This window comes from Amblyraja radiata, chromosome 18 (assembly GCF_010909765.2).
Source record: "Amblyraja radiata isolate CabotCenter1 chromosome 18, sAmbRad1.1.pri, whole genome shotgun sequence".
NCBI classification, from domain to species: Eukaryota; Metazoa; Chordata; class Chondrichthyes; order Rajiformes; family Rajidae; genus Amblyraja; species Amblyraja radiata.
In genome coordinates, this window is record NC_045973.1 from 38033751 (window position 1) to 38059097 (window position 25347).

Sequence of the window (25347 nt, forward strand, 5' to 3'; positions counted from 1 at the left end):
CGCCATTCCCCATTTGCTGTCACTTTACCGACTGTCAAAACACAAAATAGTGATTGTGCTGAATGTCCCTGTGCATTGGATACATTCAGAAGCTATTATAATTCACAAATTAATTAAAAAATAAAAATTATCATAGATGTTTTTCAAGAGTCTTGGTCCGTTGAAATGCATGAGCTTGTTATTTTTCTGCCGTGTCTAACCAAGTACAGGCTCAGGAGAAGGATTTCTCTCCTTAACAGCTGTGGAATTGCAACAGAGTTATGCTTTGGATTCATTTTTTTGTTTTGATAAGGTAACCAGTGTATTGATGAGGCCAGAGCAGTAAATGTGGTTTGAGTAGATGTTAATAAGTCCTTTGACAAGTTCCCACAGGGAGAAGGTCCACAGGGACAAGTTCCCACAGGGAGAAGGTCCAAAATGTTTGGGCCAGGGAGATCCAGTTTGGCAAACTGTATCCAATACAATACAATACAATTCAATTTATTGTCATTTGGACCCCTTGAGGTCCAAACGAAATGTCGTTTCTGCAGCCATACATTACAAACAAATAGACCCAAGACACAACATAATTTATATAAACATCCATCACATTGCTGTGATGGAAGGCCAAAAAAACTTATCTCTCCACTGCACTCCCCCCCGATGTCAGAGTCAAAGTCAAAGTCCCCGGCGGGCGATGGCGAATTGTCCCGCAGCCATTAAAGCCACGCCGGGTGATGCAAGGTCGCACACCGGGTCTTGATGTTAGAGCCCCCGGCGTGCGCTCGCAGAGTCCCGCAGCCATTCCAAGCCTCGCGGGGCGATGCTGTAAGGCCCCGCTCAGGTGCTCTTCAACCCCGCAACTCGGGCGGGAGAAGTCGCCGTTGCGGAAGCCCTGAAAAGCGGACTCCCTCCAGGGACCCGCGGGCTCCCGGTGCCGCCCGCCAAACCCGCAGTTGCAGCCACCGAATCTCCGGGGGTCGGGTCGCAGCAGCGTCCACCACAGCTCCACCCGCTCTGGACTCGGCCAGCTCCGCGACGGTGAGGTGAGTAGTCGGCACCACAGCCCCCGGTCTTCCTGTTGGAGGCCGCTCCTCGTTGCAGCCCCAACGACAACGGAGACCCGACAAAGAAAAGGTCGGGTCTCCCGTGCAGGGAGAGATTTAAAAGTTACCCCCACCCCCCCCACCCCACCACACACATACCCCAACAAAAATAACAAAAACTACATAAAAACATAAGACATAAAATAATAAAAACGCAGACGGACTGCAGAGGCCGCTGCTGACGAGAGTCGCGCCGTCCAACATGGGTTCAGCAAGAGGAGGCAGAAGATGATGGATGAGGCATGAGAGATTGCAGATGCTGGAATCTGGAGCAACAAATATGTTGCTGGAGGAACTCAGCAGCTTGAGCAACAACTGAGGTTGATGGGGGCAGAGCTGTAGATGTACATACGGATTTTAGCAAAGCATTTGACAAGGTTCCGCCTGGTAGGCTGCTCTGGAAGGTTAGATCACATGGGATCCAAGGAGATCTAGCTGATTGGATAGAAAATTGGTTTCATGGAAGAGAACAGTGATCTTTTGGTGAAATTTTTTTTTTTTGGGACTGGAGGCCAGCGACTAGTGGTGTGCCTAAAGGTTCGCTGCTGGCCCCATTGCTGTTTGTTTTGATTTGAATGAGAACGTACAAGTCATATAAGGACAGGATCAACTCGGTAAATGGCAGGGCTCTGTGGTGTAGTGCAGAAAGATCTAGGAGTGCAAGCACATGGTTCCTTGAAAGTGGCACCAGAAGTAGGGTAGTCCAGAACGTTTTCAGCACATTGGCCTTCATATGTCATTGAGTATTGAGTATTGAAGGTCATTGGGAAGTCATGCCACAGTTGTACAAGACATTGATGAGGCCACACAGTATTGCGTTCAAGTCAAGTCAAGTCAAGTTTATTTGTCACATACACATACGAGATGTGCAGTGAAATGAAAGTGGCAATGCTCGCGGACTTGGCTTGGTCACCCTGTTCAGGTTTGGTCACCCTGTTATGGGAAAGATGTTTTAAAGCTGGAAAAGGTGCAGATAAGATTTACAAGGATGGTGCCAGGACTCGAGGGCCTGAACTAAAGGGAGCGGTTGAAAATACTAGGACTATTCCTTAGAGTGCAGGAATATGAGAGGTGATCTTATAGAAGTGTACAAGATCATGAGAGAAATGATAAGGTAGATAGAGATTTATTTACACATAGAACAATTGATAACCAGAGAACATAGATGTAAGGTGGGATGGGGAAGATTTATTGGGAATCTGAGGGGTTGTAGGTGGTAGGTGTATGGAATGAGTTAGTTGAGACAGATATTTGAGAAACATTTAGACAGGTACATGGATAGGATAGGTATAGTGTACCAAACACGGGTATGTGGGAATCGTGCAGTTGAGGCATATTGGTTGGTGTGGGGCGAAGAGCCTGTTTTTCATGCTGTATGACTATATATGAATGGAAAGAAGTGGTCTCTGTTTCAGGTTGAATCCCTTCATCAGTGATTGTGCAGGGTTGTTTTTGTGATTGGATATGCCTTTTGCTATTGATGTTCCTGAGGGATAGTGCTTGGACCTTTGCTGTTTGCAAGATACTGGACTGATGTGGATGTATGTTCACAGGTGACAAGAAGATTGGTGGAGTTGTGGGCACTATGGAGGGTGCCTTAGGCAACAGGATTATTGGTGCATTGATGAATGGGCTGATAAATGGCAGTGGACTTCAATCCAGATAAAAGTGAAGTGATGCATTTTGAGAGTACTAATGATGTTAGGATGTATGGTAGGACGGCAGAATCTCATGGAGCATTGATGAACAGAGAGACCTTGAGTACAAGTCCAGAGATGTTTGAAGATGACAGCACAGGTAGATAACATCATTTGGTGGAAATATTGGATACTAGTCTTCATTTGTCAGGTCACTGAATATAAAGCCAGGAATGGTATGCTCCAATGTTATATAACTTTGGTTAGGCCTTAATAGAAGTACTGCGGGATGTGATGGTGTTAGAGAGGGTACAGAGAAGATTCACCTGGATATTGCCAGAGATGGAGCAGTTCATTTCTGAAGAGAGATTGAAGAGGCATGTTCTCCCTCGAGCTTAGGAGGTTAAGAGGGGATGCGATTGAGCTGTATAAAAAGCCATATAGCTCAGGTAAACTGCAGGAAGCTTTTCCCCACATCAGGGATAGTCAAGAGGACATAGATTTAGGGTAAGGGGGAAGAGAATCAGATGGAACATGAAGGAAATCTTTTTCACCCAGAGACTTGTGAGTCACAGAGACGAACAGCATTGAAATTGGCCGCATCGGCCAGTGTTTCCACTTTGAAGGAAATTACCCGAAATTCGGGAAATTCTGGTTGTCTTCGGGTAATTTTAGGGAAATCGATTAACAATTTCTGGAAATTTCCGCATCCGGCCCGCGAAGGGGTGTAATGATAATACACGCAGCACTACCAGTTTGACGCTCAAAGGTTTAAACAGAGCGCTGTCAGTTTAACACGTGGGAATTTAAACAAAGAGCTGTCGGCTGCAGCGCTATGGGTTCTAAATATAGTGCTACTGGCTGCAGCACTATGGGCTTTAAACATAGCGCTATGGTTCACAGACTGTTCGGGAAAATTCTCGTTTGTCAATGAGTCTTTGGATTTCTCTTTCTCAGTGGAAGTTGAGCCTTTGATTATTTTTCAGGCAGTGGTAGAATTCTGGATGAGTTTTTTGGTGAAAAGTTACCAGTGGGAGGTGGGATTGCAGTTACATGGGGATTGGCCTTGATTTTACAGAATGGTGGGTGGGCTCAATGGGCCGAGAGGGAGAGGGAGAGGGGAGGGAGAGTGTGAGGAAGGGAAAGAGGGAGAGAGAGGGATGGGGAGCGAGGGAGGGAGGGAGAGAAAGAGGAAGGGGGAGAGAGAGAGGGAGGGATGGAGAGAAGGGAGAGAGGGAAGGAGGGTGAGGGAGGGAGGGACAAAGGGAGGGTGGGAGGGAGAGAGAGCAGAGACTGAGACACATGAGAGCAGGTTGAAAAACAAAGACAACGAAAGCTGTTGGAGGCAATTTAAAGCTGCTTTGCATAACACTGTACAAGTGAGTAACAGAAGCAGGCAGATACGGTGTAGTTACATAGATCTGTTTTGTCTTGTTCTTTGTGTTGTTAATGTGTGCCCGTGAAACAAAAATCAACAAATAGCACACAGGAAGCATTTTGGAAAATTTCAGGAAATACCATCAAATTCCAGGAAATTTGGGATTCTATTTAAGGAAAACTTTTAGAGGTGTGGAAGCACTGCGCACGGCCCACTACATCAGTGCTGATCATATCTGGCATGCATTAGTTCCATTTCCCTCGATGTTCTGCTAATTTAAGTACCTGTCAAGATGCCTCCTTGAATATTATTATTATAATCCAACACCTCCTCTGGCAACTCATTCCAGCTCCAACATCTGTTGTGGAAACAATGTACCTCAGATCTTCTTTAAATCGCCTCCTTTCCGATGCCCAAGCGAGTACCTGGAATGCAATGCCCAAGAAAACGGTTGAAGTGGAGGTCACTGACTGTATTTAAGAAGTGTCTAGGTGAGCACTTTAATTGCTTACACATAGATAGGTGAGGGCTAAATCCTGGGAGATGGGGTTAGCATAGCTGCCAAGTAGTACGGATTTTCCGCATTTCGTACAGAAATGCTATACAAATACAGAAATACGAAATCGCGTTGTTAAATACGGATTTTAAAAAAAAGACGACCATGGATAATCGTTACAACGAGTCACCACTGCACCGGCCATGAGATGAAAACGATTTGTTAACTACCACTGTTAGCACTTGTTAACAGCCAGTAGTTAACACGTAGTTATACAATGTGTCATCAATGCATCGATCCACATTCCTCAATAAATGTAATTGTGTTTTGACCAAGAATTAATGACACCGCGTTCCTTTGAATAAAAGTCACGGGAGAATTTCTCAAAACTCACTGTCATTGAGGGCTCCGGACCGCGAGCACGGGCTTCTTCCTGGTGTGCAGGTAAAGTCATTCACCCACGTTATTTTTAATAGGACTGCAGATGCTGGACCAATCGAAGGTAGACAAAAATGCTGGAGACACTCAGTGGGTGAGATAAAAATGCTGGAGAAACTCAGCAAATGTATAAAAATGGCCGTTAATAAAAATGCTGGAGAAATTCAGATAATGTTTGGGACAAAGACCCATCATTTATTTATTTGCCTCTGTACTCCACAATTTGAGACTTGTAATAGAAAAAAATCACATGTGGTTAACGTGCACATTGTCAGATTTTAATAAAGGCCATTTTTATACATTTTGTTCACCATGTAGAAATTACAGCTGTGTTTATACATAGCGCCCCCCACCCCACCCCACCCCACCCCACCCCATTTCAAGGCACCATAATGTTTGCGACACATGGCTTCACAGGTGTTTGTAATTGCTCAGGTGTGGTCAATTGCCTCCTTAATGCAGGTAAAGAGAGTTCTCAGCACCTAGTATTTCCTCCAGTCTTTCCATCACTTTTGGAAACTTTTATTGCTGTTTATCAACATGAGGACCAAAGTTGTGCCAATGAAAGTCAAAGAAACCATTATGAGACTGAGAAACAAGAATAAAACTGCTGAGACATCAGCCAAACCTTAGGCTTACCAAAATCAACAGTTTGGAACATCATTAAGAAGAAACTGGTGAGCTTATAATCACAAAGGGACTGGCAGACCAAAGAAGACCTCCACAGCTGATGACAGAAGAATTATCTCTATAATAAAGAAAAATCCCCAAACACCTGTCCGACAGATCAGAAACACTCTTCAGGAGTCAGGTGTGGATTTGTCAATGACCACTGCCCGCAGAAGACTTCATCAACAGAAATACAGAGGCTATACTGCAAGATACAAAGCACTGGTTAGCCGCAAAAATAGGATGGCCAGGTTACAGTTTGCCTAGAACTACTTAAAAGAGCAACCACAGTTCTGGAAAAAGGTCTTGTGGAAAGGTGAACGAAGATTAACATATCAGGGTGATGGCAAGAACAAAGTATGGAGGAGTGAAGGAACTGCCCAAGATCCAAAGCATACCACCTCATCTATGAAACATGGTGGTGGGTGTGTTATGGCCTGGGCATGTATGGTTGCTGAAGGTACTGGCTCACTTATCTTCATTGATGATACAATTGCTGATGGTATTAGCATAATGAATTCTGAAGTGTGTAGACACATCAAACAAATGCCTCAAAACTCATTGTCCGGTTCATTCTACAGCAAGACCATGATCCCAAACATAATGCTAAAGCAACAAAGAAGTTTTTCAAAGCTAAAAAATTGTCAATTTTTGAGTAGCCGAGTCAACCACCCAATCTGAACCTAATTGAGAATGCCTTTTATATGCCAAAGAGAAAACTGAAGGGGACTAGGCCCCAAAACAAGCATAAACTAAAGATGGCTGCAATACAGGCCTGGCATAGCATCACCAGAGAAGACACCCAGCAACTGGTGATGTCCATGAATCGCAGACTTCAAAAGCAGTCATTGCATGCAAAGGATATGCAACAAAATACTAAACATGACTACTTTCATTTACATGACATTGTTGTGTAATGTAACCAAAATGTATAAACATGGCCTTTAATCAAATCTGACAATGTGCACTTTAGCCACATGTGATTTTTTTCTATTACAAATCTCAAATTGTGGAGTACAGAGGCAAATAAATAAATAATAATAATAATAATGGATGGGATTTATATAGCGCCTTTCTAATACTCAAGGCGCTTTACATCGCATTATTCATTCACTCCTCAGTCACACTCGGTGGCGGTAAGCTACTTCTGTAGCCACAGCTGCCCTGGGGCAGACTGATGGAAGCGTGGCTGCCAATCTGCGCCTACGGCCCCTCCGACCACCACCAATCACTCACACACATTCACACACATTCACACACAGGCAAAGGTGGGTGAAGTGTCTTGCCCAAGGACACAACGACAGTATGCACTCCAAGCGGGATTCGAACCGGCCACCTTCCGGTCGCCAGCCGAACACTTAGCCCATTGTGCTATCTGTCGTCCAAATGATGGGTCCTTGTCCCAAACATTATGGAGGGCACTGTGAGAGTGTAAAATAGAGCAGGAAATTTGAGCTGGATTACTCATCCCAACTCGTGTGTGAATGTGGATGTCAACTCTTTATCTTTGTCGTTTGCAGTCGTGCTGGGCTTCGCTGACGATTGGAATGATCATTGGGCTTTACTGACGATAGGAATGATTTTAGTATTGACACTTAGTATTGTTTCATTATCTGGGATCATTCACACTGGGGCCGTGGTAGGGCTAAGGAGTATTGATTTGATGAGGTAGTTTTGAAATAGACAATAGGTGCAAGAGTAGGCCATTCGGCCCTTCGTGCCAGCACCGCCATTCGATGTAATCATGGCTGATCATCCACAATCAGTACCCCGTTACTGCCTTCTCCCCATATTCCATGACTCCGCTATCTTTAAGAGCCCTATCAAGCTCTCTCTTGAAAGTATCTGCCCTTTGAGGCAGAGAATTCCACACTCACAACTCTGTGTGAAGAGGTGTTTCATCATCTCTGTTCTAAATGCCTTGCCCCTTATTCTTAAACTGTGGCCCCTAGTTCTGGCCTCCCCCAACATCGGGAACATGTTTCCTGCCTCTAGCGTGTCCAAACCATTAATATGTTTCAATAAGATACCCTCTCATCCTTCTAAATTCCAGAGTATACAAGCCCAGCCGCTCCATTCTCTCAGCATATGACAGTCCCGCCATCCCAGGAATTAACCGTGTGAACCTACGCTGCACTCCCTCAATAGCAAGAATGTCCTTCCTCAAATTAGGGGACCAAAACTGCACACTATACTCCAGGTGTGGTCTCACTGGGGTCCTGTACAACTGCAGAAGGACCTATTTGCTCCTATATGCAACTCCTCGTGTTATGAAGGCCAACATGCCATTCACTTTCTTCACTGCCTGCTGTACCTGCATGCTTACTTTAATTGACTGATGAACAAGGACCCCCAGATATTGTGTTCAAAAGGGAACTGCAGATGCTGGAATATCGAAGGTACACAAAATTGCTGGGGAAACTCAGCGGGTGCAGCAGCATCTATGGAGCGAAGGAAATAGGCGACGTTTCGGGCCGAAACCCTTCTTCAGACTGATGGGGGGTGGGAGAAAGAAGGAAAGGGGGAGGGGGGGGAGGAGCCCGAGGATGGGAGGGTGGGAGGAGACAGCTAGAGGGTTAAGGAAGGGGAGGAGACAGCAAGGGCTAGCAAAATTGGGAGAATTCAATGTTAATGCCATAAGGACGCAAGGTCCCCAGACGGAATATGAGGTGCTGTTCCTCCAATTTCCGCTGTTGCTCACTCTGGCAATGGAGGAGACCCAGGACAGAGAGGTCGGATTGGGAATGGGAGGGGGAGTTGAAGTGCTGAGCCACCGTGAGTTCAGGTAGGTTTTTGCGGACTGAGCTGAGGTGTTCGGCGAAACGATCGCCCAACCTACGCTTGGTCTCCCCGATGTAAATCAGCTGACATCTAGAGCAGCGGATGAGGTTGGAGGAGATACAGGTGAACCTTTGTCGCACCTGGAACGACTGCTTGGGTCCTTGAATGGAGTCGAGGGGGGAGGTGAAGGGACAGGTGTTGCATTTCTTGCGGTTGCAACGGAAAGTGCCCGGGGAGGGGGTGGTGCGGGGGGGAAGGGAAGAATTGACGAGGTAGTTGCGGAGGGAGCGGTCTTTGCGGAAGGCAGACATGGGGGGAGATGGGAAGATGTGGCGAGTGGTGGGGTCACGTTGGAGGTGGCGGAAATGGCGGAGGATTATGTGTTGTATTTGGCGGCTAGTGGGGTGAAAGGTGAGGACCAGAGGGACTCTGCCCTTGTTGCGAGTGCGGGGATGGGGAGAGAGAGCAGTGTTACGGGGTATGGATGAGACCCTGGTGAGTGCCTCATCTATAGTCGAAGAGGGGAACCCCCATTCCGTAAAGAATGAGGACATCTCCGATGCCCTGGTTTGGAACACCTTAATCCTGGGAGCATTTTGTATATTGAATATTGTAAATAGCTGCGGTCCCAGCCTCGAGCCTTGCGGTACCCCACTAGTCACTGCTTGCCATTCTGAAAGGGACCCGTTAATCCCTACTCTTTGTTTCCTCTCTGCAAACCAATTTTCTGTCCATGTCAGCACTCTACCCCCAATACCATATGCCCTAATTTTGCCCACTAATCTCCGATGTGGGACCTTATCAAATGCTTTCTGAAAGTCCAGGTACACTACATCCACTGGCTCTCCCTTGTCCACTTTCCTAGTTACATCCTCAAAAATTTCCCGAAGATTAGTCAAGCATGATTTCCCCTTTGTAAATCCATGCTGACTTGGACCAATCCTGTTACTGCTATCCAAATGTGTCGTTATTTAATCTTTTATGATTGACTCCAGTAACTTCCCCACTACCGATGTCAGGCTAATGGGTCCATAATTCCCTGTTTTCTCTCTCTTGCCTCTATAAAAAAGTGGGATAACATTAGCTACCTTCCAATCCACAGGAACTGATCCTGAACCTATAGAACATTGGAAAATGAACACCAATGCGTCCACGATTTCTAGAGCCACTTCCTTAAGTACCCTGGGATGCAGACCACCAGGCCCTGGGGATTTATCAGCCTTCAGTCCCCATCAGTCTACCCAACACCATTTCCTGCCTAATGTGGATTTCCTTCAGTTCCTCCGTCACCATACAGCAATTCGTTCTTCCCCCGCACAATTAAAGCATGGAATAATCTCCACCCAACTATAGTTACCCAACCAGATGCAACTAAATTTAAAGTAGCTCTTTCTTCCCAATAACCCTTTCTGGCTTAAGCCCTCCCTTCACCACCTCCAGTTTAAATTAATTTGGAATATTTTGGAGGACCAAGAAACCAAGAAGAACTAAGAACCCCAGATCCTCTGGTCACTAGTACACCAGAAAGATTGTGTGTGTTCTCCTTGGTGAACAAGGATCCTAAGTACCTGTTCAACTCATCTGCCATTTCCTTGTTCCCCATAATATATTCACCCTTTTCAGTCTATAAGGGTCTGAAGTATTGAAGTACTGCACTAACGAGGATATCCACAATAAGAAGAATGGTCTTCATCTTCACAAGATGAAGACCAGCCTTGGTATCTGGGCCAATGCTTCAGTGGCATGTAGATTGGTGAGCCCAAATAAAGTTTTCGTCTTAACAACTCAAAAGGCCCATCATACAGCTTATTATGCCCCGACCTAAACCACTGTTAAAAATGGACATTAAACTTTCCCCTTAACACTTCTGACATCAGTATTATTCTTCAAAATGGTGTTAGAAGTGAAGAATCAGCGGAGGGAAGGTGTTTAATAGTAATCAGTAGGTGGTCTCCTCGCTTATGTTTGAAAAAGAATTCTGACCCGAAACATCGCTCATCCTTTTGCTCCAGAGATGCTGCCTGACCTGCTGAGTTACTTGTGTGCACTTTGTGTCTAACCAAGGCATTTTGTATGGTTATGAACCAAAACTAAGAATTACAGTCAATTATTACTGCCTGTTCAAGCATATCTGTCCACAGAATGCACTGAGAAAAGATGATGGAGTGTTCTGAAATGTAACCTAACATTCATATTTACAATATGCTACCTACATTAGGTTGTTGCCTAACTATTCCCCTTATGACATATATCAAAGATGGACACCAAAAGCTGGAGTAAACTCAACAGGACAGGCAGCATCTCTGGAGAGAAGGAATGGGTGACGTTTTGGGTCGAGACCCTTCTTCAGTTTGAATAATGGTCTCGACCTGAAACATCACCCATTCCTTCTCTCCAGAAATGCTGCCTGTCCTGCTGAGTTACTCCAGCTTTGTGTGTCTATCTTCGGTTTAAACCAGCATCTGCAGTTCCTTCTTGCACATGACTCGTATCAATCTGGGGCACCAGCCTCCTAAAATACATGCCAAGTGTCTCACAAGCCTGGTTGGAAAAGCATTGCTTTATATCCTTAATTGAAAAAAGCAGATCTATCCAGAGAAGATATGAACAGAAAGAGATGAGTGGAAACGGAGGTGTGAGGGGGTGGGGGAAGAAAGAAGTAATGTTAGAATTGTAAGGTGCTGGAAATTGAAAATAAAATGGAGAATGCTGGAAATACTCAGCAGGTCAACAACATCTCCAGAGAGAAAAAACATTGTTAATATTACAGTTTATTGACCTATAACACTGAGAGGTGGGTATCTTCCATCATTGGGTCAAAATTGTGGAATTGCTTTCTTGAAGCTATTGTGGGTGGTATTTGCAGAGAAAAGGAATGCATCTTGACATAATTAACAGTCATATTGCGGAATTGTGTAATGTCAACTTTGATCTTGTAGGAAACGTTGGAGCTTAATGTCTGAGGTTTCCACTGTCATTCAATGTGAATCAAGTTTTTAATGTATTGATTTTATTTATTTACAAAATAGAAGTACTATTTTACTATTTACTATAATACTATTTTAGTATTAACGTTACTACTGATGAACACGAGCATAAATTGCTGGCAGCAACTCAAAAGACAATTAACATTTTGGATTTGTGACCTTTCATTAGAACCAGGTCATTGCAGATTTAACTGTGAGCAAGTTCAAAGAAATAAAAAGATACAGGAGTGGTTAAAGCTGGTGGGTTGGAGGGGAAGAACAGAAAAAAGTTCTAAGGAAGTAATGAATACTGTATAATGATGCATACTTTGTTCTTTTTAATTATAGGGTGAGATTAAGATCTCCATTAGCATAGAAGATGAAGCCAATAAGGATTTGCCTCCTGCTGCTTTGCTGTATAGGCCAATACGGCAGTGTGTATATGGAGTCCTCTTTAGCCTGGCTGAAGCTAGGAAAAAGGCTGAAAGACTTGCACTAAGAAAAAATAGATTCCCTTCTGAAAGTAAGTTATTTTCATATTTTCTGCTGGGTATTTGTTGCATAGCAGTTTAAACGTTTATGCTGGGAGTATCTTAATCAAGCAAATAAATACAAATCAAGAAGTTGTTTTTGGATACCAATTTAAATTTTCATTACTAAATGAAAATCAGTTTGCAGGACATTGAAATAAATTAGAATATGAAAACAATGTAATTTTGAATTATAGAGAACATGGATATATTAGTATTTATTTTGGGTGATTAGCATTATGCACAGAAATAATAATTCTTATTAGATGAAAGATAATTGAATTTAATGTGTAAATTGGTAAAAAATTATAAAAATTGGTATTGAAAATTGCATCAATGTTGGTCATTTGAGAAGTTGTCATATGAGCACAGGAGTTTATTTGAATGAAAGGTAAATAAGTAAATAAGAGGTAGTTCAATGAGGTGCTATTCACAGCAGGAATTTCACAGCAGGAGTTCCTGAGTGCAAACTGATGTAAATGCAGAAGAAATTTGGAGTATAAATGTAATCACAAGAATTTACACGTGTAAAAGAAATTGAGGGGGAAAAAGGAAGAATTGTGTAATAGACAATTCATTAAAGATGTCGCCTCGACCCAAACGTCTCACTCATTCCTTCTCTCCAGAGATGCTGTCTGTCTGTCCCACTGAGTTACTCCAGCTTTTTGTGTCTATCTTTGGTTTAAACCTGCATCTGCAGTTCCTTCCTACACATTAAAGATATCGTAAGGAATCGTAACTCGGTAATAAACTTTTATGAGGGGAAAATTGCGTTAGAGAAAGTAATTTTCTGTGTATGCAACTAGCGGGGTAGTTAAGTGGAAATGATTTGCAAAAATATATGTGGATTTTCAAAGAGCTTTTGATAAAATACCATTGACCTCCAATTTCAGGTAGTCCTTGCTTTCTCCCTCCTTCCCCTTCCCAGCTCTCCCACAGCCCACTGTCTCCGCCTCTTCCTTTCTTCTTCCTGCCCCCCACCCCCACATCAGTCTGAAGAAGGGTCTCGACCCGAATTTCCTTCACTCCATAGATGCTGCCTCACCCGCTGAGTTTCTGCAGCATTTTTGTCTACCTTCGATTTTTCCGGCATCTGCAATTCTTTCTTAAACATTTTTAAAAAGGTGATTGGCTGCAGATAACAATAGCATCATTAGATAATTGGTTAAGGACAGGCAATAGTATTAATTGTAAAATGAAAAATAACACTTTCAAAATATCTGAACTAAAAAGAAAATATCGAATATAATTGGCAGGTTGTGGAGCATTTGGTCTGAAATTATAAAATTGGTTGTTGAATCTAATAGGCCTACAGGGAGATGAAATGCTGTTCTTGGATCTTATTGGGACATACTTATTGACTTACTGTAGGGGTTCTGCAAATCAGTAGGCTAACTTTCATTTGGTTTCACCTACATAAAGTTAATGTAATTGCAATAAATATGAGTGAGTAGGATTTAATGGGTCCTTCATCAGTTTGGTCAATTTTTACCATTGAAATACTGCAATTATCCATAGAGTACCCACAGTTGCATGCTAAAAGTCAATGTAACATTAAAATGTGCTGTTGATTAAAAGTAAGGTGTGGAAGCGTGGTGACAACGTAGATAACATAGAACACTTCAGCACAAGAACAGGCCCTCCGGCCCACAATGTTTGTGCTAAACCTGATGCCGAGACTATTACTTATCTACCTGTTCATAATCTTTATCCCTTCATTTGCTATATGCCAATCCAAAAGCATTTTAAACATCACTAACATATCTGCTTCAAACATCACCCCTGGCCGCACATTCTATGCCTCAGATTTTATATTGTGGGTCCCTGCAATCTCTGGCATTCCAGATAAAACAATCCAAGTCTGTCCGACCTCTCCCTGTAAATAATACCCCCTAATCCATGCATCATTCTGGTATGAAGAATGGTCTCAACCTGAAACATCACCCATTCTTTCTCTCCTGCTGAGTTACTCCAACATTTTGTATCTATCTTAGTTTTAAACCAGCATCTGCAGTTCCATCCTACACAATAGGAAAGAAAACAGTATATGTTGGTGTACAGAGAGATCTAGTATATTGATTTAGGAGCTGCAGAGGGCACGTGTATGTCCAGCAAGCAGTTAGGAAGGCAAGTCATACATTGACTTTGATCGCTTTTGTGAAACCACATTTGGAAACCTGTGTGCATTTTTGTCTGAGAATCTCAAAGAAATGTTTGGTAATGGTAATCAGAAAACTACCGGAAATGTGAAATGAAAACAGAAAGCGCAGAAATGCAGCAAGTGTGGAAAAAGGAAGTTAACAAAAGGTAGTCCAAGACCATTCATGTAACAAAATAACTCAGGATGAAATTTTAACTCTTATCTTTCCTTTTCTACAGACTTCCTTGGTCTGACTTCCTTGGTGTTTACAAATATGTTGGCAATGATATTTTTACAGGATTGGCTCTGCTGATGAGGTGTCGTTCTTGAGGAAAGTTAGCCTTTACTCATTGGAGTTTGGAAGAATGCATGGTGATCTCATCCTGTTTCCATGCTGTATCTCTGAACTAAACTAAACCTCCAATCACCCTTTGCTCAGCCTCCTCACCAAAACCTCATGAGCCAAAGCCTCATACTTATCCTCCACACAGCACCTCACCCTCACACAGCCTCTGTCCCAACATGCCAGCTCCCAATAGGCTGTTCCACTAAATCAATTTCTGTTAAAATCTCTCGCTGCCGCATCAACACAGAAATAGACTCACACAATCAATCCGAAGGCTGCATGCAGCTCCTCCTGTCTGCTCTGCCATTCAATAAGATGATGATTTATCATTCAATTCCTCCAACTTCTTAAAATCGAGCAACTTCAGCCATGAACATACTGGCAACCAAGTCTCCATAGTCCTCTTAGATAGAGATTTGCCTATCTTCACTAGCTTCTGAACTGGTAATTGATGATCAGCGTGGATTTGGTGGGCCGAAGGGCCTGTTTCCATGCTCTATCTCTAAACTAAACTATGTGTGGAGAAATTTATTGTCATCTTAGTTCTGAGTAACACCATCTATCCCCTCTCACCTTAAACCTATGTTCTCTTGATTCCCCTGTCCTGTGTAAAAGACTGTGCATTCACCCTATCTATTCCCCTCATGATTTTATACATCTCTATTAGATGGCTACTCAGCCTCCTGCGCTCCAAGGAGTAAAGTCCTAGCTTGCCAATCTCTCCACTTTGTTCAGGCCCTCGAGTACTGGCAACATCCTCATTGTGGTGGAAGGAAGATATTCCAGCTGGAAGTCTGTTACCAGTGGAGTTCTGCAGGGATCTGTGCTAGGTTGGTTTCTCTGGAACATCGGAGGGTTTTACACAGAGAATGGTAGGCTGCTGGAACATATTGCCAGTGGGTGGTGATGGAGGCAGATGTAACAGTGGCATTGGAGAAACTTTTAGATAGGCACATGGATGTGCAAGGAATAGAGGGATATAGATCATGTACAGGCAGATGAGATCAGTTTAACTTGGCACCTTGTTCAAAGCAAATATTGTGAGCCATAGCGCTCGTTCCAATGCTGTACTGTTCTATATTATGTTCTAAGTAAATCTTCTATGCACTCTTTGACATCCTTTCTATAGCAGGATAACCAATACTGAACACAATACTCCTGATATAGCCTCACCAAGGTATTGTACAACTATAACGTCACGTCCCAACTTCTATACTCAGTATGCTGACTGTTGAAGGCCAATGTACCAAAAACTGTCTTTACTATACTTTACTATCCTATCTACCTGTGATGCCACATTCAGGGAACTACATACAGTCCATTCAGAAAGTATTCAAACCCCTTCACTTTTTCCACATTTTGGTACGTTACAGTCTTATTTTAAAATGGATTAAATTCTTTTTTTTAATCATCAATCTACACACTATGCCCCAGAATGAAGAAGTGGAAACAGATGTTTAGAAATTTTTGCAAAGTAATTAAAAAGAAATAACTGAAATATCACATTTACATAAGTATTTAAATTGAGCTCAGGTTCATCCTGTTTCCATTGATTATCCTTGAGATGTTTCTACAACTTGATTGGAGTCCACCAGTGGTAAATTAAATTGATTGGACATGATTTGGAAAGGCACACCCCTGTCTATATAAGGCCCCACAGTTGACAGTGCATGTCAGAGCAAAAACCAAGCCATGAAGACAAAGGTATTGGTCTCCGAGACTTGATTGTGTCAAAACACACATCTGGGGAAGGGTATAAAACAATATTTAGCTGCATTGCAGGTCCGGAAGAGCACAGTGGCCTTCGTCATTTATAAATGGAAGGACTTTGAACCACCAGGACTCTTCATAGAGCTGGCCGCCTGGCCAAACTGAGCAATCGGGAGAGAAGGGCCTTGGTCAGGAAGGTGACCAAGAACCCGATGGTCACTCTGACAGAACTCCAGAGTTCCTCTGTGGAGATGGGAGAACCTTCCAGAAGGACAACTATATCTGCAGCACTTCCAATCAGGCCTTTATGGTAGAGTGGCCAGACGGAAACCACCCCTCAGTAAAAGGCACATGACCGCCCGCTTGGAGTTTGCCAAAAGGCACGAGAAACATGATTATCTGGTCTGATAAAACCAAGATTGAACTCTTTGGTCCGAATGCCAAGCTGAATTCCAACTGGGAGACTAGATCGAGGGAAAGATGAACGGAGCAAAGTACAGAGAGATCCTTGATGCTCCAGAGTGTTCAGGACCTCAGACTGGGGTGGAGGTTCACCTTCCAACAGGACAACGACCCTAAGCACACAGCCAAGACAATGCAGTAGTGGCTTTGTGACAAGTCTGTGAATGTCCTTGAATGGCCCAGCCAGAGCCCGGACTTGAACTCGATCGAATATCTCTGGAGGGACCTGAAAATAGCTGTGCATTGATGCTCCCCATCCAACCTGACAGAGCTTGAGAGGATCTGCAGAGAAAAATGGGAGAAATTACCCAAATGCAGCTGTGCCAAGCTTGTAGCGTCACACCCAAGAATACTTGAGGCTGTAGTCGCTGTCAAAGGTGCCTCAACAAAGTACTTAGTAAATGGTCTGAATACTTATGTAAATATGAGATTTCAGTTATTTGTTTTTAATTACTTTGCAAACATTTCTAAACACTTGTTTTTACTTTTTTATTATGGGGTATTGTGTGTTGATTGATGATTTAACAAAAATGAATTTAATCCATTTTAGAAATAGGCTGTAACGAAACAAAATGTGGAAAAAGTGAAGGGGTCTGAATACTTCCTGAATGCACTCTAACTATACTGCACATATTGTCTCTGCAACAGTCTAGAGGGCCCCACCATTCACTGTAAAGGTCCTGCCCTGCTTTGACTTCCCAAAATGCCACACTTCACACTTATCTGCACACTTTCCAACTAGTGTTTTTGTCACTACCAAAATATTGGGTTTTTTTTCCTATTATATTCTAACTGCCATGCCCTTGTTCATTCAGGTATATCTCTCTTCCACCCCCCCCCCCCCCCCCCCCCCCCCACCTGCAACCTCTCTGCACCCTCCACACTGCTCATGTAGCCACCCAGTTTTGCATAATATGTATATACAGTCTCACACATCTACGCGTGAGAATTGGAAGTTCATATTTCCTTAATTGTGATAGTAATGTCAGCACCATTACCACTAGTGATTTGAAATATAAATAGTATAATAGTAACGCAGGTTGTTGTCACAAGAAAATATAGAATATATAACCCCAGCAAGTAAATCTGATTGTTTCTTTTTTTTCAGTTCCCCCAGTTTTAGTGAAGGAATGGGCTGCTTACAAGGGGAAATCACCCCAGACTCCAGAACTGGTAGAAGCGCTTGCTTTTAGAGAGTGGACGTGTCCCAATTTAAAAAAGTTATGGCTGGGAAAAGCAGTGGAGGATAAAAACAGAAGAATGAGGGCATTTCTTGCCTGCATGAGATCAGATACGCCTGCCATGCTAAATCCCTCAAATGTCCCAACGCATCTTCTAGTTCTTTGCTGTGTGTTACGGTAAGAGATACAAAGGAAAAAATAGTCAATGAAAACACATTGTTTGTATATGTCTATTGTATATGCCATTCAAGACAATATTTTTGTATGGCGGTAAGTTCCCTATCAAAATTTGATGAAGTTTATTTCTAAGATATAATTGAATGAGCAGGATTATGAATAATTAATTAATTCAAAATATTTATATATTATTCTGGTTACTGATTATTAGGCTCTAATTATTTGTAAGAGCAGAGCATGACATAAGTTTTTCCTAGGTGAGGGGTTAAGGAAAAATAACACAAATGTTTTAATTTTCTTGCCAGTTATATCTTCAAAATGTTTGAATGCTTAGTATAGAAACTGGAAATCCAAAACTAAAATTTTTATGTCTTTGCATGGTGAATCAGTATTAAGGAAACACAAAGTTTAAATTGTGAACAGATTTGGGATGTGTTTGCCATTCCTGCAAAATATTTCCCGCAAATACCTGTTGCATTGAAAAATACACTGAAATTTGCTTTTGAAGTGATATGATTGTTGGATAGAGAATTGAACTATAAAATTGATAAATTGAAGTTATGGAGAAAGAGCATCAAAGTTGGATTGTGTATGTAAGTTCATTTGTAACACTGGCACAAGAAACAATTGGCGAAAATAATGTAGTTTTGAAAATCCATGTATACAATCCATTCAAGAGTTAGATATACTGTAACTCTTAGGGCTAAAGGAATCAAGGGATTTGGGGGAAAAAGCAGGAACGGGATACTGATTTTAAATGATCAGCCATAATCATATTGAATGGCGGTGCTGGCTCGAAGTTGCCGAATGGCCTACTCCTGCATCTATTTTATTATGTTTTCTATGTCCAGAATTACACATCCTTTGGATTTAGCAACCGCGCATGTGGAAGTCCTTTCCAACTTCACTAACAATAGATTACTATTAATTTTTAAACTGTGCCCTGCAGTGCAAGACACATTTTTTAGCATAAATAGTTTTCATCTATTTATCTTGCTACCTTCTCCTGACAAGTTTAAAACCTCAAATAAATAACCCTATTCAGATTTCCAACGATCTCTCCTCATAATTTTCTCTTGGAGTCCAGATATTCTGGTAAATCAATGCTCCTTTCATCCAAACTCATTATCTATTTCCTAAGATGTGGTGTCAGCTCACTGCTCAAAGTATTCCAGTGGTAGTCTACACGGGCTTATTTTAAATGCAGCATAATTTATTACCTCTTAACCATCCCAACCTGTCTCCTTGGAATCCAGTTCTCTTGTTCAGTAATCTTGATTTTTTTCATTCTGTGTTATCTTTACATAACATTTAGTAATACGTTTAGATCCAAACTAAACCATTTAACTATCTTGAAATCCTTTGGCCTATTAATTTAATCTCTTTGTACTTTAACACTGCCATCTACACTATATACAGTGCCCCATATCTTTGTGAATTGTCAAGCTTGAACATGTTATTATGTTATTAAATTATTTATAAATCTGGTGAATAGATGCAACCTAACCAGATAATTACAAGCCAATCTAAGCATCTCTGTATTTTCCCCTCTCTTGTCTTCTGTCTTTCACAAGAACACAAAGAGATTGGAGCATGTATAGGTCACCTGGCTGCTCAAGCTTGTGTTCTGTTCAATATGATCATGGTTGACCTGACTCAGGCCTCAAATCCACGCTAGTTCATCATAGCCCTGAATTCCCTATTTATTTATTTTTTAATTTACCTCCTTAAATTAACAACCTCTTCCAATTATTTAGCCTCCACACCCCTTTGGGGTAAAGATTTTCAGAAATTCTCCACTGTCAGAAGACATTCCTATGCACCTCAGTATAAAACGACCACCTATTTATTTTGGAACCATGTCCCATTGTTCAAGGTTCTCCCATTAGTTTCAATTAGTTAACCCATAATTCACCTGAACTTCAAAGACCTACTTTCCTACTTTTTCATCTGTTCATGACAGGACAACCTTCTTGCCCTAGAAATGAGCCCAGTGAATCTCTCTTGGATTGCCCCCATATCATCCATTTACTCTATTCAAGTAAGTAATTTGTCCCTGTAATTATATGTTTCAGCTTGAGCAAACATTCTCTTTCGAGGGACTCTTTTAAATATCTTTTACAATCCATATAGAGCAGCACAGTGGTGCAATTGGTAGAGCCGCTGCCTCACAGCGACAAAGACCCAGGTTCGATCCTGACCTTGAATACCTTGATCCATGAGTGCTCTGGTTTTCTCCCACATCTCAAAGACGTGTGAGTTTGTAGAGTAATTGGCCTCTGTAAATTGCTTCTAGTGTGTTGGGAGCGGGTGAGAAAGTGGGATAATATGGAAGTAGTGTAAACGGGTGATCAATGGTCAACGTGGGCCGAAGGGCCTCTTTCCATGCTGTGTCTCTAATGAAACCAAATATGTAGTTACCATCTAAACTCAATACTTTTGTCACCTCTTCAAAAAATTCAAGGTATTTCCCAGGTTCACAAATTAACAAATATATGTTTTCTATCTAATTAGGTCAAACTTTATATTCAGTCACTCTTTAATTTCCCAAAAAGCAGGCTAAATTGTCTGCAAATCTTTAATTCTACGCATAATTTTTTTTTGCTTGTTTTAATTTCCTATGAGGTGTTCTTGGTTAATTGTAGTGCCTTGGTTAATTTTATTGTGCAGTGAAAATGCTTCCTAGGTTTAAAATATGTGTCACAATCTTTCTTAGATTTGTATCTAAATCTCTTTATTTTATCACCTTGAATATATTTTCCAATCACTTCAAGAAAAGCAAATGTCTTTTGAATTGAAAGGATCATTGTTACCCTTTTTGGGCAGTGACAGCCGATAGCCCTTTCCAAAAAGCTGAATGCAAATTTAAATGATAAGCAGCTTTGTTGGGATATGATAAGACATTCATATATAGTTTTGTTTGAAATATGTAATTGCCAACTCGTATGGTTTTAGTATTTACATAAGAAATTTTATTTTACCTGTTCACAGACCAAATACTGTAGTTTAGAATAACATGATCTGATTAGAAAATTAACTGAACGAGCCTGTGTACGTCTGTTGTAGCTACCTGTTGCAGTGGCCAGGGGTGAGGATCCTTCGTCGCCACGAACTCGATGCGTTCCTTGCACAGGCTTTATCCCCTAAACTTTATGAACCAGATCAGCTACAGGAGCTTAAGGTAATCAACACTAGCTAACACTGTTACAGAAGAGTGGGCATTTGATTAAACGTCTTGAAAATTGTGTCGCAGTACATTTGTTTAAGTTGAATGAAATTATCAGGTGAAGATGGAAAACTAGCAAAAAGCATTGTTTTTTAAATATTCGGTGAATGATTGTAATTGATATGAAGCGTTCATTCTTCACTTTGAACTGAAATCTGTTCATTTTAAATATGATGACTTTATTAATTGATTGTATCTTCAAGGCAACATGGAAGTTTTGCAAAATTTTGAATCCTAGAAAATGTGACTATGTTCATGTAAATTAATTTTCCATTTGTGTGGTGAAGGAGCTAATACTGAATGCAACTTGGTGAGCTCTACCAAATGTTTATTTAAAATTGGAGCTCAGAATTTGAATCCTAGAAAGCTAAAGGGGCAGTGACTGTGTGGTAATACAGTTGGCTAAGTGGTGAAAAGATATTCTTTGGATGACCGGCAAATGTATCTTGGTCCTCCCCCGGCATTGCTGCAATTATTAATGTAAACAGTTGATGTGAACGTGGTTTTATAGCACGAATTTCAGTTTGCTGCTGGTACAAATCTTGGAATGGTTACCATGTTGAAATAGAGGAAGGTTGAAATAGACTGCGGGAGGGCATGAACTGGTGAAATGGCCGAGCACGCAGCAGCTGAAGTTGCACAGAATTAAAATGGACAAAATGAACACAAGCAATCAAGATACAAAACAAAATACACACTGCTATACGGGTTGATTCACTCTATGCTGAAGGACATGGCCTCCATGGGCGCAATTGAAGCAGTCAGTGACCCCACGGACTGGGTCTCGACCATGATTGCCACATTCAAGAAGGGAAACAACGAAATCCGTCTGTGCATCAACCCGAAAGACCTGAACACTGGCATTAAGCGCCCACACCATCCCATGAAGACTGTCGAGGATGTTGCGGCAAAGGTCGGAATGGCCACCCTATTTTCTGTCCTCGATGCAAAGAACTCTTTCTGGCAGATCCCGCTGGACAAGAAGTCATCAAGCCTCACCACATTTGCCACCCCATTCGGCAGATACATGTTTCTGAGAATGCCATTCGGAATCAACTCCGCCAGTGAAGTCTTCCAGAGAACCATGGAGCAATTATTCGAGGGCCTACCTTATGCTATCATTGTTGACGATATCCTCGTATATGGCAAAGACGCAGCAGAACACGATCATAATCTCACGCTCATCTTGGAGCGTGCCCGCAAGATCAACCTCAAGCTCAATCCTGACAAGTGTAAGTTCTGGGTTCCAGCGGTTTCCTACGTCGGCCACATCTTTACTCCTGATGGCCTTAAACCCGATCCGAAGAAAGCTGCTGCCATCGCAGAGATGCCTGCCCCAACAGACGTGAAAGGCCTGCAACAGTTTACAATGCCCAGAAAACATCTCGGAAAATTCATACCAAACCTCAGCGAATTATGCTCCACACTGCAGCAGCTAACCAAAAAGGACGCTGCATGGTCATGGTCCCCGCAACATCAGGCTGCCTTTGATGTCTTAAAATCCAGACTGACCAGTGCACCGACCCTGATTTTTTTTTCGACCTGAAACGTCCGGTGACGATCACCTGCGATGCCTCGAAATTTGGGCTCGGCGCAGCCTGCTTGCAACCATCTGCTGATGGCACCCTACTACCTGTCGCCTATGCCTCTCGCACCATGACCGACACGGAGCAGCACTACGCGCAAATTGAAAAGGAACTGCTGGCTGTCGTTTTTGCCTGCACCAAATTCCATGATTTCGTCCTTGGCAACACATTCACGGTCGAGACGGACCACCAACCGCTGGTGACGATCCTGAACAAGCCCCTCCATGCCGCGCCAGCTCGTTTGCAGCGCATGATGCTGCAGCTGCAGGGGTACGACTTCACCATTACCTACAAGAAGAGTAAGGACATGCATGTTGTTGAAACTCTCTCTCGTGCAACTCGGGCATCTTGCGAACAACACCCCCATGAACAGGAGGATTTCATGGTCCTCGGTGTTGACCTTGTCCCCAGTAAGCAACGGCGTACCCTGGCCGCGCACACTGTCACTGACGATACGCTTCAAACCCTCTCCTCCATCATCAAAACAGGCTGGCCTGACAAACGATCCGACACGCCCACAGAGGTACAGCCGTACTTCCTGGTACGTGATGAACTGGTGGTACAGGATCGTGTTGTGGTTAAGGGTCACAAGGTGGTGATACCCTCGTCGCTGTGAGATGAATACTTCAAAGCAGCACACAGCGGTCACCCAGGGGCTGATTCTACACTGGCACGCGCTCGTGGTCTGTTCTACTGGCCGGGGATGGCCGAGTACATCTGGGACCACATAGCCTCCTGCCCCACTTGCAACAACCTTGCGTCTCATCAGCAGCGGCAGCCCCTTCTGCAACAACCTCCACCAGCACTGCCCTGGACGTCGCTGGCGGCAGACATTTTCGAATGGTGCGGAAAGCACTACCTCGTTCTGGTCGATTCCTTTTCTAACTGGTTTGAACTTGACGAACTGACCTCCCTCACGTCTGAGATGGTCATCAAGAAGCTGAAGAGACACTTCTCCACCTATGGTGTTCCTGTTTGCCTGAGAACCGACAATGGTCGGCTGTTCACCAGCCACATGTTCCAGCTTTTCGCAGACCGATGGAACTTCCAGCACGTCACGAACAGTCCTGAGTATCCACAGAGTAATGGACTCGCTGAACGCGCTGTCAGAAGTGCCAAGCACTTGCTGGAGGGAGCGCGCATTTCAAAGTCGGACGTCTATCTCGATCTCCTTAATCTCAGAAACATTGCCAGATGGTACCCTGGGATCGCCGGCACAGCGCCTGATGTCAAGGTTGACGAGGTATCCGGTCCCAACCGCACAACAGCAGCTGGTTCCTCGTGCGTTGGAATCTGCCACTATCCAGAAATGTCTCCAAGAGAAGCAGAACATCCAGAAACGATCATACGACAGCTCCAGCAGACCACTCAAGCCTTTACTGCCGGGCCAGGTCGTCCGTCTACGTACTTCGACTGGACATTCCCGCCTGGGCGCTGTTGTCAGCCCGACTGACGAGCCACGATCCTACATGGTGGACTGTGAGGGAGCGGTTTACCGAAGAAGTCGACAACACCTGCTTGCTGTGAGGGAGCCCCGCCCACCGCCTGCTGGTCCCTATGCTCCACCGCTCCAGTTCCAGCTGCCTTCTGTGATGTCTCCCACCCGTCCCCGCATGCCTTACACCCCTCCTCGTCCCTCGGTCTCCACTAACCACGAGGTCTCACCTACAGCATGTTTCCCCTTTCGGTCCCCGCAAGCCTCTCCCGCGCCATTCTCGCCTCCTGGATCTCCATCCCATCTTTCAGGAGAGGGCGGGGAGGGTTGGGTCCGCACTCGCTCGGGACGTGTTAGCAGACCACCAGACAGATATGGCGAGTATGTTTAACTCCATGGCATGGGTGCCCTTTCCACACTTAATCCCAAGGGGGAAGGATGTAGATTGATGGTGCATGTGAGCCAATCACACACAAGCCAGCATCACTAACTCCACCCCTCTATAACACTTATACTAACACCGGTTCCCGGCACTTCAGTTCGAGCAGCCAGGATGCATTGATAACCTGTTGTCCTCTACGCTACAAAGTGCTCATTAAAGATGTGTTTAAATCACACACTGACTTTGGCTCATGTTTACAGCATTCATTTCAAGAGGACTAAAATATAAAAGCAGTGATGTAATGCTGAGCCTTTATAAGGCACTGGTCTAGCCACGTTTGGAATATAGTGAGCAGTTTTGGGCCCCATATCTGAGGTGGTCCAGAGGAGGTTTACGAGAATGAAACTGGGCATGATTGGGTTAACGTATGAGGAGCGCTTGACGTCTCTGGGCCTGTAATCACCAGAGTTTAGAAGGGTGAGAAGGGATCTCATTGAAATCTACTCAATGAAAGGCCTAAGAGTGGATGTGCAGAGGTTGTTTCCACGAGTGGGAGAGTCTAGGATCAGAAGACACAGCCTCAGAATGGACCTTTAGAATGGAGATGAGGAGGAATTTCTTTAGCTAGAGGGTGTTGAAACTGCGGAATTCATTGCCACAGACAGCTGTTGGGACCAAGTCATTGGGTATTTTTAAACTGAGATTAATAGGTTTTTAGACAC

At 43.3% G+C, this 25347-nt stretch overlaps 1 protein-coding gene across 1 annotated transcript in view; it reads left to right on the top strand.

Annotated features, from left to right (window-relative positions):
* Positions 1–25347, top strand: part of fam120a (family with sequence similarity 120A) — a 149133-nt gene that overhangs the window by 89297 nt on the left and 34489 nt on the right. Inside the window, 3 exon segments of the mRNA XM_033037178.1 lie at positions 11799–11973; positions 17747–17996; positions 21063–21177. Coding sequence (XP_032893069.1) covers positions 11799–11973; positions 17747–17996; positions 21063–21177 — 540 coding nt within the window.